General features: G+C 47.4%; 1 protein-coding gene across 2 annotated transcripts; it reads right to left on the bottom strand.

The window, feature by feature from the left end:
- Window positions 1–213: 213 nt before the first annotated feature.
- On the bottom strand, window positions 214–9,243 carry LOC117965050 (vacuolar protein sorting-associated protein 72 homolog). 2 transcript variants are annotated; one of them, XM_059006407.1, is made up of 6 exons: window positions 9,136–9,243; window positions 4,035–4,187; window positions 3,548–3,671; window positions 2,997–3,173; window positions 1,926–2,070; window positions 214–1,182 (listed from the first exon to the last, which is right to left on the bottom strand). In XM_059006407.1, the coding sequence occupies exons 1-6, from the start codon at window positions 9,226–9,228 to the stop codon at window positions 789–791; spliced, it is 1,086 nt and encodes a 361-aa protein (XP_058862390.1). In that variant the 5' UTR covers window positions 9,229–9,243; the 3' UTR covers window positions 214–788. The 2 variants fall into 2 exon arrangements, with proteins under 2 accessions (XP_058862390.1, XP_058862389.1); XM_059006406.1 differs by lacking the exon at window positions 9,136–9,243 and adding an exon at window positions 5,907–6,449.
- Between the last annotated feature and the right edge of the window lie 5,725 nt (window positions 9,244–14,968).

The raw sequence follows: 14,968 nt of genomic DNA, 5'->3' as shown, positions 1-14,968 counted from the left end.
TCAAACCCTGGCTCGCTCACTCACTGACTCGCTGTGTGTGACTCTGAGGAAGTCGCTTCACCTCCTTGTGCTCCGTCCTTTGGGTGAGATGTTGCTGTGACTCTGATGCATAGTTCACAAGCCCTGTGTGAGTCGCCTTGGATAAATGCATCTCCTAACTAAACGCACAATAATAATATTCAAGTACCACTCTGAATGATGACACCAAAAAAATGATAACTGAAGATTTATAATTGCGAGCTGGTTGGGTTAACGTGAAACATACCCCAGAAAAGTTACATTAGCAAAAACTCTCTCATTTTCAGAAGCTGTTTTATTACAACAAAAAGGATTTTTTTTTTTTTACAACGAGACTGAAATACAAAGGATGCACGCAACGTATAGGAGAATGATGCTGTAAAAAATATTTCAAATACTGAATCAGCGACTCGAACAGGTACTACCGGATTGAAACAGGGCTTTTTTTCAAACTCGGTTCCCGGTTCCCGTTTAATCAATTCCGACACGTCATCGCTGATCAAAATGAACAAATTCTGTTAAAATGGGCTTCTCGGAACAGCGGCTGAGCGCGACTTCAAACGAAGCCGCTGTTTGCGAGTCAATGAAACTGGCTTCGAATGAAAGAAGCAGGTCAGACAATCGCGATGATTATTAGGTCTCTGAAACATCAACTCCCTTCGAAGGAACAGGAACTGGAACTGGGAATCTGATCTGAAAAATCTGAAAACAAAACCGGGTTTACAATGCCTGCGCCTGCGTGTCGATTCCAAAAGTGTCGCTCTCTCGGACTAGGTAGCAGACATGCGTTGCTTAATGATGATTTTCTGGCGGGTCCCTCTGGAGTTGGGGTCCCCGGGGCTCCCCAGACCCCCGGCCGCGGTGTTGGGGAGCCCGTGCGCTGTCACGTACTTCCTGTACGCCTCTCGGATGATCTTGAAGGCGCGGATGTTGGAGTAGGGGATGTCTGTGATGGGGTCTCGGTACAGGGCTGGCTTGTGAGTCACGGGGCAGATCTCTCGCACCGGAGGGCGGTGGGCTCGTGGACGGAGGAAGAAGCTCTCGAAGGTCTCTTCGTCGGAGAAGGTGATGAAGGTTCGAGCGCACTGCCCCGTGGGGGGCTGGGGGGGGTCCTGAGACGCGGTGCTGGGGGGGGTGGGCTGTTGCTGGGGGTCCTGGTCTAGCCTGAGCAGAAAAAGAAAAAAAACAAAACCGTCAGGATTTAAAAATACCCAGGATGTTACTACCCAGAATACTTAGGGGTTTTGATCAGCCCCCAGTGTGTCTAGGTAACAAGCTCAGGTGTGTCTTATTATTAAACTCCTAGTGAAACCAGGAGTGGATCAAACCCTTGTGCAATTACTATCCCTGCATTGTAACTGCACTAGACTAGACTGTACTGGAATTAGATTTTAACTGCAGTTAGACTGTACTGACATTACAATCACCAGGATGGAAATAAGACTCCTATTGCACAGCAGTGTCACCCATTCCCAAATACAGTCCTGATTAGCCACAGGGTGTACAGGTAACAAGCTCAGGTGTGTCTGATTAAACTCATAAACCTGGACTGGATCAAACTGCCATTCAACGGGAGTCTTATTTCCAGCCCTGGATAAGTCCAGTTTAGAAACGTACCCCTCTTGAGCTGGCCAGCCCTGACTCTGGACAGCCAACAGCCCTGCAGGTTTTCTGGGTATCATCATGGCTAAAAATTATTTTAAGAGGCTTAGTAATTGTGATTGGAATTAAGACTCCCGCTGCACAGCAGTGTGATCCGTTCCTGGTTTCACTGTGAGTTTAATAATCAGACACGCCTGAGCTTGTTGCCTAGACACACTGGGGGCTGATCAAGCTGGTAGTAAAACCTGGAATGGGTGACGCTGCTGTGCACAAAAAAAACAGCGTCCCCTCTGGTCACACCCTACCCCTCCACGTCTACGGTCTCCTCTTTGAGGTGGGTCTCGGAGACCAGCGGGGTCAGCACCGAGTGGAACCGGACCAAGGGCCCGTCGCAGCGGCGTTTCTTGTGGACCTGCTTCTTCTTGTCAGCCTCCAGACGCTCGTAGTTCTCTGCGGAGGGAGGGAGATGGGGAGGGAAATGGGGAGGGAGGGAGATGGGGAGGGAGGGAGATGGGGAGAGAGGGAGGGAGGGAGAGAGGGGAGGGAGATGGGGAGGGAGGGGGGGGAGGGAGGGAGATGGGGAGGGAAATGGGGAGGGAGGGAGGGAGGGAAATGGGGAGGGGGGAGGGACAGAGGGAGGGAGATGGGGAGGGAGGGAGATGGGGAGGGAGGGAGATGGGGAGGGGGAGGGAGGGAGGGAGATAGGGAGATGGGGAGGGAGGGAGATGGGGAGGGAGGGAGGGAGAGAGGGAGATGGGGAGAGAGGGAGGGAGGGAGGGAGGGGAGGGAGATGAGGGAGATGGGGGAGGGAGGGGAGGCGAACAGATTGAGACTCACGACAAAAACAGGTTCAGGATCGAAAAGGTTTGAAAGAGGGAGGCAACTGCAACGATTTAAAACAGGAAACTTTTAAGGATCAGAAACCAGCCGCTGTGCTCCTCGCTTGTGGAACTCTATCCCGGATGACATCATCGGGCAGTTTGAAACACTGGATTAAGTCTGAAAGCATCCTGTTTTTTTTTTAAGGTGTTTTTTATCTCATCGGTTGTAGCTGGGAGTGTGGTGAACACACTCCTGCTGTGTTTGTAATTCTGCACAGCACTCTGGGAGGGTGTGGAGTGAAGGGAGGACGCTATATAAAAATGCATGGCTATTGTGTTGTATTGTATGTGTATTGTATTGTATTGTATTGTATTGTGTTGTATTGTATTGTATTGTATGTGTATTGTATTGTATTGTATTGTATTGTATGTGTATTGTATTGTATTGTGTTGTATTGTATTGTATTGTATTGTATTGTATTGTATTGTGCAGTGCAGTGCTGTGCAGTGGCGTGCGGGGGGCAGCGCTGTGGGAGCGAGTCTCCCTCTCCTTACCCAGCGATCGCAGGTTGATCTCGGCTGTGATCTTGGCCTCTGCCAGCAGCTCTTCCTGGGTGAGCGGGCGGTCGTGGTGCGGCCCCTTTCTCCTGCGCGGCTGCACCTGCCTCTCCTGCAGGCGCAGGTAAGTGAGCCGCGTGTGCTCCGTGGTCGACTGACGGACAGACTTCCTGTCTGGAGAGGGGAGGGAGGGGGAAGGGGAGAACAGCTCAGACCAAAGAGAAAACTGTAAAAGAAATTGACGATAATTCCACGCCTCTAACAGTTGCGTGCTTCTATTTGTGACGCAGCACAACAGGGGATGGAAGCGAGGCTCCCGCTGCACAGCAGTGTGATCCAGTCCTGGTTTTCATTAGGAGTTTAATCAGACACGCCTGTGCTTGTTAGCTAGACACACTGGGGGCTGATCAAGCTGGTAGCAGTAAAACCTGGAATGGATCGCACCGCTGTGCAACGGGAGTCTCGCTTCCAATCACAACTAGGGCTCTAAAATAGCCATTCCCCTCGAAGCAAAGCACAATCAAAGGTTTTGGTAAATCAACGCTCACTCTCTCCGACATCGCCGTGCAGTTCGAAAGGCTCTCTCTTCTCCTCTTTCACCTTCTCCGATCCGCTGGGCTGAGCCCAGGCTTTCCGGGCTTTGGGGTTCGGCTTTGCGGTCTTGAGGGGTTCCTGAAACAGCGAGGGTATAGTTAGCACACTGTGGTCCCATTCTACCAGCCTCACCCCATTGTAGCTGCCCTATACTTGTGCTACCATCGCCCCTCAGTGTACTACAGAACCATTGCCATTGTAGTGCCCCTGTCTGTCTGTCTGTCTGTCTGCCATTGAAGATCACTGGGGAAGGGTATAGTCAGCACACTGTGGTCCCATTCTACCAGCCTCACCCCATTGTAACTGCCCTTGTGCTACCATTGCATAACGTAGCATTTTCTTTAAAAACAGAAATGTTCACAGTTTTAAAATGATTTTCAATCTATGTGTACCGCTTCTGCACAGTAGCGCACATCGTCCTCAGGCCGGGGCTGCGGTTACCTTGTAAGCCTTGGTGACCACACGGCGCTTTCTCTTGGGTTCTGATTCCTCCTGGTCGCTGTCCGGCTCGGCCCCTTCGTCGATGTCGAAGTCACTGTCCACTTCGTCCTCGCTCGCCGACTGGTCACTCTTATACTCGTCATCTCCCGATTCCTGCACGGAGAGATCCGCAGAGACGGGAATCAGACTCTCTCTGCACGGAGAGATCCGCAGCGACGGGAATAAGACTCTCTCTGCACAGAGAGATCCGCAGAGACGGGAATCAGACTCTCTCTGCACGGAGAGATCCGCAGAGACGGGAATCAGACTCTCTCTGCACAGAGAGATCCGCAGCGACGGGAATCAGACTCTCTCTGCACGGAGAGATCCGCAGCGACGGAGATAAGACTCCCTCTGCACAGAGAGATCCGCAGCGACGGAGATAAGACTCTCTCTGCACAGAGAGATCCGCAGAGACGGGAATCAGACTCTCTCTGCACGGAGAGATCCGCAGCGACGGGAATAAGACTCTCTCTGCACGGAGAGATCCGCAGCGACGGAGATAAGACTCTCTATGCACAGAGAGATCCGCAGAGACGGGAATCAGACTCTCTCTGCACGGAGAGATCCGCAGAGACGGGAATCAGACTCTCTCTGCACGGAGAGATCCGCAGCGACGGGAATAAGACTCTCTCTGCACGGAGAGATCCGCAGCGACGGAGATAAGACTCTCTATGCACAGAGAGATCCGCAGAGACGGGAATCAGACTCTCTCTGCACGGAGAGATCCGCAGAGACGGGAATCAGACTCTCTCTGCACGGAGAGATCCGCAGCGACGGGAATAAGACTCTCTATGCACAGAGAGATCCGCAGCGACGGGAATAAGACTCTCTATGCACAGAGAGATCCGCAGCGACGGGAATCAGACTCTCTCTGCACAGAGAGATCCGCAGCGACGGGAATCAGACTCTCTCTGCACAGAGAGATCCGCAGAGACGGAAATCAGACTCTCTCTGCACGGAGAGATCCGCAGAGACGGAGATAAGACTCTCTCTGCACAGAGCAATCATTTTACAGTCCTATTATTTAGTATAAGAAATGCATTCAAATCACCATGTACCAACTTAATATTTATGTATATTTTAGAATCTAAATACATTTTTTCCCCAAAGTTACGGCAGGTCAACTTCTCAAACTCCACGGAGTTCACACAAACTGTGTTAAAATTAAATAATAATAATTATTATGTATTTCTTAGCAGACACCCTTATCCAGGGCGACTTACAATTCTTACAAGATATCACATTATTTTTACATACAATTACCCATTTATACAGTTGGGTTTTTACTGGAGCAATCTAGGTAAAGTACCTTGCTCAAGGGTACAGCAGCAGTGTCCCCCCCAACTTCTCAAACTCCACGGAGTTCACACAAACTGTGTTAAAATTAAATAATAATAATTATTATGTATTTCTTAGCAGACGCCCTTATCCAGGGCGACTTACAATTGTTACAAGATATCACATTATTTTTACATACAATTCCCCATTTATACAGCTGGGTTTTTACTGGAGCAATCTAGGTAAAGTACCTTGCTCAAGGGTACAGCAGCAGTGTCCCCCACCTGGGATTGAACCCACGACCCTCCGGTCAAGAGTCCAGAGCCCTGACCACTACTCCACACTGCTGCCCGTAGTGGCTCTGGAATAATAATAATAATAATAAATAATAATAAATAATAATAAATAATAATAATAATAATAATAATAATAATAATAATAGGTGACAAGTCAAGAAGGGGTTGGTAAAGTGTCATATAGTATTTAGGAATGTATATTTAAATATATCAAGGCTTGTATTATTTTATTTTTTCATTTTAAAGGCGCGGTTACCTCATTAAATCCCCCGTACGTGGTTTTGTAAAATTCGTCTTCTTCCTCAGCGTCCAGGAGTTTAGACATCAAATTTCCAGCCGTCTTTCGCTGAGCGCGACTTTCCGCCACACTCATTTTAGATTATTTCAATTAAACTATATATATATAAAAAAAAAAACAGCACTGTATCGGGCAAACGAAAATGTCAACCGAGTATGCTTCCTACAGTACCAAAAAACGACTTGTGTGTAAGCAACTTAAATTCAAAATGATTTGAAAACACACGCAAAAAATAAACACTTAAGTGATATTCTGATGAAGTACGACTCCTGACTGACTCCGTATCATTTAAAATTAATGTGACCTTCTCGTTGTGTTACTAACAATTCGCTTGATCCAATATTACTGCCGTTATGAGCGCAATTTAATTTTTTAGCGAGTATTGAGATAACTTGTGTGTCCGCCGGTTAATTTTTCTGTAACAACAAGACGAACGCCATTATTACAGATCGATTGCTCATCCTGCAAATGGATTCAGGCTCAACTAATCGATCCGCTAGCCAATTTTCAGTTCGTGCGCTAGGTGGCAGCACAACTCAATATAAAATATTGAATAGACTTTTGAATCAGCTGCTGGAGCAGAGAGAGAGAAAGCGAAAGAGAAAGACAGGCTCTTATACTCTCTGAACAGCCTCCCTCCGCTCTGTGCTGCTGGAGCAGAGAAAGAGAAAGGGAGGCTCTTAGACTCTCTGAACAGCCTCCCTCTGCTCTGTGCTGGTGGAGCAGAGAAAGAGAAAGGGAGGCTCTTATACTCTCTGAACAGCCTCCCTCTGCTCTGTGCTGGTGGAGCAGAGAAAGAGAAAGACAGGCTCTTCTACTCTCTGAACAGCCTCCCTCTGCTCTGTGCTGGTGGAGCAGAGAAAGAGAAAGGGAGGCTCTAACACTCTCTGAACAGCCTCCCTCTGCTCTGTGCTTCTGGAGCAGAGAAAGAGAAAGGGAGGCTCTTATACTCTCTGAACAGCCTCCCTCTGCTCTGTGCTTCTGGAGCAGAGAAAGAGAAAGGGAGGCTCTTATACTCTCTGAACAGCCTCCCTCTGCTCTGTGCTGCTGGAGCAGAGAAAGAGAAAGGGAGGCTCTTATACTCTCTGAACAGCCTCCCTCTGCTCTGTGCTTCTGGAGCAGAGAAAGAGAAAGAGAAAGGGAGGCTCTTATACTCTCTGAACAGCCTCCCTCCACTCTGTGCTTCTGGAGCAGAGAAAGAGAAAGAGAAAGGGAGGCTCTTCTACTCTCTGAACAGCCTCCCTCTGCTCTGTGCTGGTGGAGCAGAGAAAGAGAAAGGGAGGCTCTTATACTCTCTGAACAGCCTCCCTCTGCTCTGTGCTGGTGGAGCAGAGAAAGAGAAAGGGAGGCTCTTATACTCTCTGAACAGCCTCCCTCTGCTCTGTGCTGGTGGAGCAGAGAAAGAGAGAGAAAGGGAGGCTCTTATACTCTCTGAACAGCCTCCCTCTGCTCTGAGAAAGAGAAAGAGAAAGGGAGGCTCTTATACTCTCTGAACAGCCTCCCTCTGCTCTGTGCTGGTGGAGCAGAGAAAGAGAAAGGGAGGCTCTTATACTCTCTGAACAGCCTCCCTCTGCTCTGTGCTGGTGGAGCAGAGAAAGAGAAAGGGAGGCTCTTATACTCTCTGAACAGCCTCCCTCTGCTCTGTGCTGGTGGAGCAGAGAAAGAGAAAGGGAGGCTCTTATACTCTCTGAACAGCCTCCCTCTGCTCTGTGCTGCTGGAGGAGCAGAGAAAGAGAAAGGGAGGCTCTTATACTCTCTGAACAGCCTCCCTCTGCTCTGTGCTGGTGGAGCAGAGAAAGAGAAAGGGAGGCTCTTATACTCTCTGAAAAGCCTCCCTCTGCTCTGTGCTTCTGGACCAGAGAAAGAGAAAGAGAAAGGGAGGCTCTTCTACTCTCTGAACAGCCTCCCTCTGCTCTGTGCTGGTGGAGCAGAGAAAGAGAAAGGGAGGCTCTTATACTCTCTGAACAGCCTCCCTCTGCTCTGTGCTGGTGGAGCAGAGAAAGAGAGAGAAAGGGAGGCTCTTATACTCTCTGAACAGCCTCCCTCTGCTCTGAGAAAGAGAAAGAGAAAGGGAGGCTCTTATACTCTCTGAACAGCCTCCCTCTGCTCTGTGCTGGTGGAGCAGAGAAAGAGAAAGGGAGGCTCTTATACTCTCTGAACAGCCTCCCTCTGCTCTGTGCTGGTGGAGCAGAGAAAGAGAAAGGGAGGCTCTTATACTCTCTGAACAGCCTCCCTCTGCTCTGTGCTGGTGGAGCAGAGAAAGAGAAAGGGAGGCTCTTATACTCTCTGAACAGCCTCCCTCTGCTCTGTGCTTCTGGAGCAGAGAAAGAGAAAGGGAGGCTCTTATACTCATTAAACAGACTTCAGCTGGCAGTGAAATGCTGTAAAGATAAGCAGGCAGAAAATAACAAAGGAGAACAAAACCAGAATAAACACAGACTCCAAATACTCCATTTCAGTTTCGTTCTGCAGTAAAACTCCTGGTTGTGGTTTTTTTTTTTTTTTTTTACGATAGTTCACCCTGCTGTCCTCAACAGCACCTGATTGTTTTGCTGTTTTAGTATGTCATTTCATTTCCAGGGGGTGAAATCCCCAGCATGGAGGATATAGTGGAGGCGTTCGTATGTACGCATGTACAGCAGCGTGCCCCTTTAACATGCCTGTGCTGTACCAGCGTTTACAATGCTTCCCTATGCTTTACCAGACCTCTCTGTGCTTTACAATGCTTCCCTATGCTTTACCAGACCTCTCTGTGCTTTACAATGCTTCCCTATGCTTTACCAGACCTCTCTGTGCTTTACAATGCTTCCCTATGCTTTACCAGACCTCTCTGTGCTTTACAATGCTTCCCTATGCTTTACCAGACCTCTCTGTGCTTTACAATGCTTCCCTATGCTTTACCACACCTCCCTGTGCTTTACAATGCTTCCCTATGCTTTACCAGACCTCTCTGTGCTTTACAATGTTTCCCTATGCTTTACCAGACCTCTCTGTGCTTTACAATGCTTCCCTATGCTTTACCATATCTCTCTGTGCTTTACAATGCTTCCCTATGCTTTACCATCCCTCTGTGTGCTTTACAATGCTTTCACTGTGCTTTACTACACTTTGGTGTGCTTTTAGTGTGGGACGCTTTTGTAAGGGTTGGGAGAGAATGGTTTCATTGTGTACACGGTGCCTCTGTTACCTTTAAAAAGTCTGAAGACTCTCTGGAATCTGAGGTCAACGCCTCGGTAAATATGCGCAGACCCTGCAACAATGGTGTTGTTATCTGGCCCATGGGGAGATTGGCTGCAAATAAATCTCACCGGGCCAGTTCAGTCACATTATCTCTCTCGTCCCACAATCCTCTCTCTCCGTGACCCGCGTGGAATGAAACCCGAAACTCCAGCGGCGTTTCTCTGAATTCTTTGAAGCTTTTTGTTGCTTAAAAAAGAAAAAAAAAAAAAAGAAAAAAAAAACGACACGAGGATATTACAAGCAGGGCGTGGATTCCATGTTCACGCCCACTCTGTCGCTTGATTGGTCAGCCAATGCGGGGCGGCTAAATTTCCACGGAAACGCGGTTTATGTAAACACTAACCTGTCCCCCCGGCAACACTGATGCGTTTCTGTTATCTGCCAGGGCAGAGTGTTGCAGGGGGGGAACAGTTTAACGGTTGCACTCTGGTGTACCAGCAGGACCTAGAGAGAAAACACATCTGGGAGCTCTAGAGAGGCCAGAGAGAGGTTCTTTAAACTAAAAAAAAAAAGACTGAGACAGACAAGGGCGAATAGATGAATACACGCATTAAGATGTTTGAAACGCTGATGCAACTAGCGTCATGCAGCTATCATGCAAGGACAGGGTGTAGACCGGTCAACAGTAAGCAGAAGACTTTCGGTTTAAGATACTGGCTCCCTTATCCCACAAACAAATGCATGTCAAACACGCCTTATCTTAAAATACAGAGCCCGTGTGTTGGTATGTGTTCAGGAACGCCGTTTTGAGGTTTCTGTGAAGGGATTTTGAAACTATTTCAACTTGACAGTGGCTGGAGGTCGGTTTTGACGGTCTGTTTGGAAACACCAGCAGGTTTGCTCACATACCTGACAAGCCAAGCATGATTACATATCACTGAGCTGTCGTATCGATCCCAAGCCCTGACTCGCAGCTTTTAAATGCCTGTGCATTTCCGTTGAGGGATGTGTTTGGTTAGATTAGAGAACGGCAGTGCTGTATCACTGGTTCATAAGTGAGAGGGGCAGATGGTAATACATTACTGTGTACTTACACGAAATTATAATGTTATCATGCAGATATAACCCGAACCCGAACCCTAAGGCTGGTCCAGTGGTTAGAGAAAGGGTCTTGATACCAGGAGGTTCAAATCCCAGCTCAGCCACTGACTCCCTGTGTGTGTGTGTGTGACCCTGAGCAAGTCACTGAACCTCCTTGTGCTCCATCCTTCAGATGAGACGTAAAACAAACGAGCTCTTGTTGGAAGTGACTCTGCAGCAGCAGTTGTTGATGATGCATAGTTCACCCCCCCTAGTCTCTGTAAGTCGCTCTGGATAAAAGTGTCTTAATAATTATTATTATTTGTTTATTTAGCAGACGCCTTTATCCAAGGCGACTTACAGAGACTAGGGTGTGTGAACTATGCATCAGCTGCAGAGTCACTTACAACTACGTCTCACCCGAAAGACGGAGCACAAGGAGGTGAAGTGACTTGCTCAGGATCACACAATGAGTCAGTGGCTGAGGTGGGATTTGAACCAGGGACCTCCTGGTTACAAGCCCTTTTCTTTAACCACTGGACCACACAGCCTCCTACAGTTCAAGCACATTATCTCTCAGTTCCCACAATCCTCTCTCTCCATGTGGAATTAAACCCGAAACTCCAGCGGCGTTTCTCTGAATTCTTTGAAGCTTACAATGTTGATGTAATTGTACTTTCCTGGGCTTTTACTATAGAACATTTAAGGATTAAGTGGAATACTAGATTAAAAGCAATAAGAGGCTAAAATAATTTGAAAAATTCCAAAAAGAAAAATGCAGAAGTGTAACTACACGAGATTTCTTTTATTAACTGGTACTTTCTGGAGTTTTATTAAGAGTATCGTTTCTTTAAATGCTGGAGGTCTCCCAATGCCACCCACGGACAGTTTAGCCTGTCTGCCTGTCTGACTCACATTTTCCAAAACACTCTGTTGAAAAAATAAAACCTTGGACGCGATGTTCCCCGGCAGGGCTGAGTGACTTCATCCCCCAGGAATGTGAAAACAATCGACCTGCAGCTTCCTAATTGAGGCCCGCGGCTTCTCCCACGATCCCAGACATCGTGGGAATGCAACCGCAAAAAAAAAAAAACACAAACCAAAATAAAACTAAAACAACAAAGTATAAGCTCCTGGTGTGAGGAAAGAAGGAAAGAAAAGAGAGAGAGGAGGAAAGAGAAAAACTGAGAAAGAAAGAGAAAGCGAAAGAAAATATAAAAAGAGAGAGGGAAAGAAAAAAGGAGGGACAGAGAAAGAAATAAAGAAAGAGAAAAGAAAGAAGAGGAAGGGAAAAAGAGGAGAGAAAAAAGAAAGGAAAAGGAGAGGGAAAGAAAAAGAAAGAAGGGAAAAAAGAGGAGAGAAAAAAAGAAAGTCTTACAGAGAGGTTTTGGAAAGATATAATTAAGGGAGATTTGTAGTAGAGCACACATTTCAATTGTTCGGTTTGAAAATATAGTCTGATGTGTGCGTGCGTGCGTGTGTATGTGTGTATATGTGTGTGTGTGCGTGCGTGCGTGTGAATGTGTGTATATGTGTGTGTGTGTGCGTGCGTGCGTGTGTGTATGTGTGTATATGTGTGTGTGTGTGCGTGCGTGCGTGTGTTTCAATACAAGTGAATAGGCTTTCAATTGGAAATCACTGACGCACGTTGCCCTTGGTGACAACCAGGGTTGAGAGTCAATTCCTGATTTTTGAATTCCTTTTTAAAATCAATTCCCGTTCCCTTTTAATCAATTCCGACACGTCACCTCTGATCAGAATTGCAGTGGAGCAGCGTTCTGTTAAAATGAGCTTCTCTCAACAGCGGCGACACGTGACTTCAACTGAAGCCGCTGTTTGTGAGTCTAGAATTAAACTGGCTTCGAATGAAAGCAGCAGTTGAATCGCTAAAATATCGATTCCGATTCCTTGGAATTGATAAACAGGAATTGACCCTGTCAATGGGAGGCTGTGTGGTCCAGTGGTTAAAGAAAAGGGCTTGTAACCAGGAGGTCCCCGGTTCAAATCCCACCTCAGCCACTGACTCATTGTATGATCCTGAGCAAGTCACTTCACCTCCTTGTGCTCCGTCTTTCGGGTGAGACGTAGTTGTAAGTGACTCTGCAGCTGATGCATAGTTCACACACCCTAGTCTCTGTAAGTCGCCTTGGATAAAGGCGTCTGCTAAATAAACACATAATAATGATAACCCTGCTTGCCATGCTTACAGACAATGCTGTGCTTGTACAGAATACTCTGTGTGTGTGTTTGGGATTTGCCTGGGCCTCTGTTTTCAGTTTGCGGTTCCCGTTAAAAATAGGGCTTCTCCGCTCACTTTTATTATTATCAAACAGGAACAAACAAAAACGGGAAGAAACAAAACGAGAACAAACAAAACGTTTCCACAAATAAATCATGTAAGCAAAACAGCGACCAAGCTCTGGCTGTCAAGAAGCAGGAACTAACCTCTCTCAACTCTCTCTCTCTCTCTCTCTCTGTCTCTCTCTCTCATCCTCATCTATAGCTAGGATGTGGCCAAGGGGTTAATTGATAATCAATAACGACTGAATCCCCGCCTGACCACATTCCAAGCATTTTTTCTAATGAACCAATTCAACGTTTTTTTTTTTGTTTTTTTTTGCAAAGGCAGACATCTTGGCTCCAAGGTTGTTGCTCTACTTTTGAGCCAAGATGGCCGCCGGACGGTATGCAACACAACGGCTGCGTTCACGCCACGCAGACTTTGATAAGTCTGCGCAGATTCTGAAAATTCATTGATTCTGTGCAGATTTTACGCAGAATGACGAAAGTCTGCGTGCCGTGAACGCACCCATTATTTTTAGTCATGAGAACTGCAGTGCTATTTGCCGGATGCAGGGGGGGAGGGCGTGACCCACACGGTGACGAAGAGATCAGCTGGTTTTGACCGCAGCTTCTCAGATGCAGTTTAAACTACCCAAGGGAATGCAATCCTTCATGCAGAGACACACATCCGCCTGCTAGGGGCAGGTTCAGCTGCGTCACGCCGCAGGGGTAGTCTGTCTGGGGCAAAGCTGGGGCACAGCTACAGCCAGAGGTTTTGCATCGCCCCCCCCCCCCCCCCCCCCCCCCCCCCATAGAACGAACGGGAATCAGACTCCTATTGGAAAGCAGTGGCACTCATTTGTGGTTTTACTAGGAGTTTGATTAGAAACAGTGTGTCTAGGTAACAAGCTCAGGTGCGTCTTTTTAAACTCATAGGAAAACCAGGAATGGATCAAACTGCTATGCAGTGGGAGTCCGACCCCTGCTGTCATTCATCTCAAACCATTGACCCTCAATTCTGGCACAGAATCACTTCAAGGGTATATCAAAAATAAAACGCCTTGCTAAACACAGATTCATGACCAGCTACAAAATCCCGGTCAAGGAAGTAAATAAGATTAAATAAGAACCTGGAATAGGACTCGATAAATACCCCCCCCCCCCCCCCCCCCCCCCCCCAGATTATTTCACATGCTTGCATCTTAAAGAAAGAAGCGAGGCTACAGGTTCGGACTTGTCTGTAAGCGAAGTTTGCAGAAGGCTTGTCTCAGGAATGTGACGAGGGAGGCTCTGTTTGTTGTACAAACTGTACTCCAGCCTAGCAACGCTCCACTCCGACTCGCTGAACTGGGAGATACTGGCCACTGCAAGGTCAGGGCTGTAATGCATCTCCCTGCGTCGATGAATCGCATCCCTTTCTTCACCCGGTGGAGCAGATGGCTTCTGCAGCCAGGGCGCGTGCTGCAGTGTCAAAAAAAATAAATGTTCATTTCGATCGGACTCGCTGGCATTGAAGATCATTGAGGGTATAGTGAGCACACTGTGGTCCCGTTCTACCAGCCTCACCCCATTGTAGCTGCCCTATACTTGTGCTGCCATCGCCCCTCAGTGTAATACAGAACCATTGCCATTGTAGTGCCCCGTCTGTCTGTCTGTCTGTCTGTCTGTCTGTCTGTCTGTCTGTCTGCCTGTCTGCATTGCCATTGAAGATCATTGAGGGTATAGTTAGCACACTGTGGTCCCGTTCTACCAGCCTCACCCCATTGTGGAGTAGTAGTTAGGGCTCTGGACTCTTGACCGGTGGGTTGTGGGTTCAATCCCCAGTAGGGGACACTGCTGTTGTATCCTTGAGCAAGGTACTTTACCTAGATTGCTCCAGTAAAAACCCAACTGTATAAATGGGTAATTGTATGTAAAAATAATGTGATATCTGTATAATGTGAAATAATGTATAATGTGATATCTTGTAACAATTGTAAGTCGCCCTGGATAAGGGCGTCTGCTAAGAAATGAATAATAATTGTAGCTGCCCTATACTTGTGCTGCCATCGCCCCTCAGTGTAACACAGAACCGTTGCCACTGTAGTGCCTCTGAGGCTGGCATTGTCGAGAGTATTTCGTTGGCTCTCTGTTGGCTGCCCTGTCGGTCACAGGGCTGTTTAAATCCTCAAGTCATGATTCATTGAGGTGAATACGTGACTGTGTTACACTGATCTCTGTCACAGCGTGTGCCTGCTCTAGCACAGTCGTGTTTTATTTTGTAATCTAGGGTGCGTAGGCAAACGATCACGGACGCATCCTTACTGTTTGTTCTTTTTAAATTGTTCTCTCTGTGTTTCACGCACAATGCAGATTTATTACCTTGGAGATGACATCAATTAGATGTCACCTCCTTAGAGACCCAGGTTTCTGTTTGACTACCTTCTTAAAGGTCATTTTTATGCCAAGTTAAAAGGTCACAGTGTTGCAATGTTGAT

The sequence above is a fragment of the Acipenser ruthenus genome, chromosome 32 (genome assembly GCF_902713425.1).
Source record: "Acipenser ruthenus chromosome 32, fAciRut3.2 maternal haplotype, whole genome shotgun sequence".
Classification (NCBI taxonomy): domain Eukaryota; kingdom Metazoa; phylum Chordata; class Actinopteri; order Acipenseriformes; family Acipenseridae; genus Acipenser; species Acipenser ruthenus.
The sequence above is the reverse complement of the archived record's forward strand: the minus strand, read 5'-3'. Positions and strand labels throughout refer to the sequence as shown.

Bases quoted from the DNA above. Each gene is read 5' to 3' on its own strand.
- LOC117965050 (XM_059006406.1), bottom strand. From the start codon at position 6,023: ATGAGTGTGGCGGAAAGTCGCGCTCAGCGAAAGACGGCTGGAAATTTG. The intron at 2,071-2,996 runs GTAAGGAGAGGG...CTCCCTCCGCAG, and splicing joins GATCAACCTGCGATCGCTGG to AGAACTACGAGCGTCTGGAG. The intron at 1,183-1,925 runs GTAGGGTGTGAC...TTTTCTGCTCAG, and splicing joins GAGACCGTAGACGTGGAGGG to GCTAGACCAGGACCCCCAGC.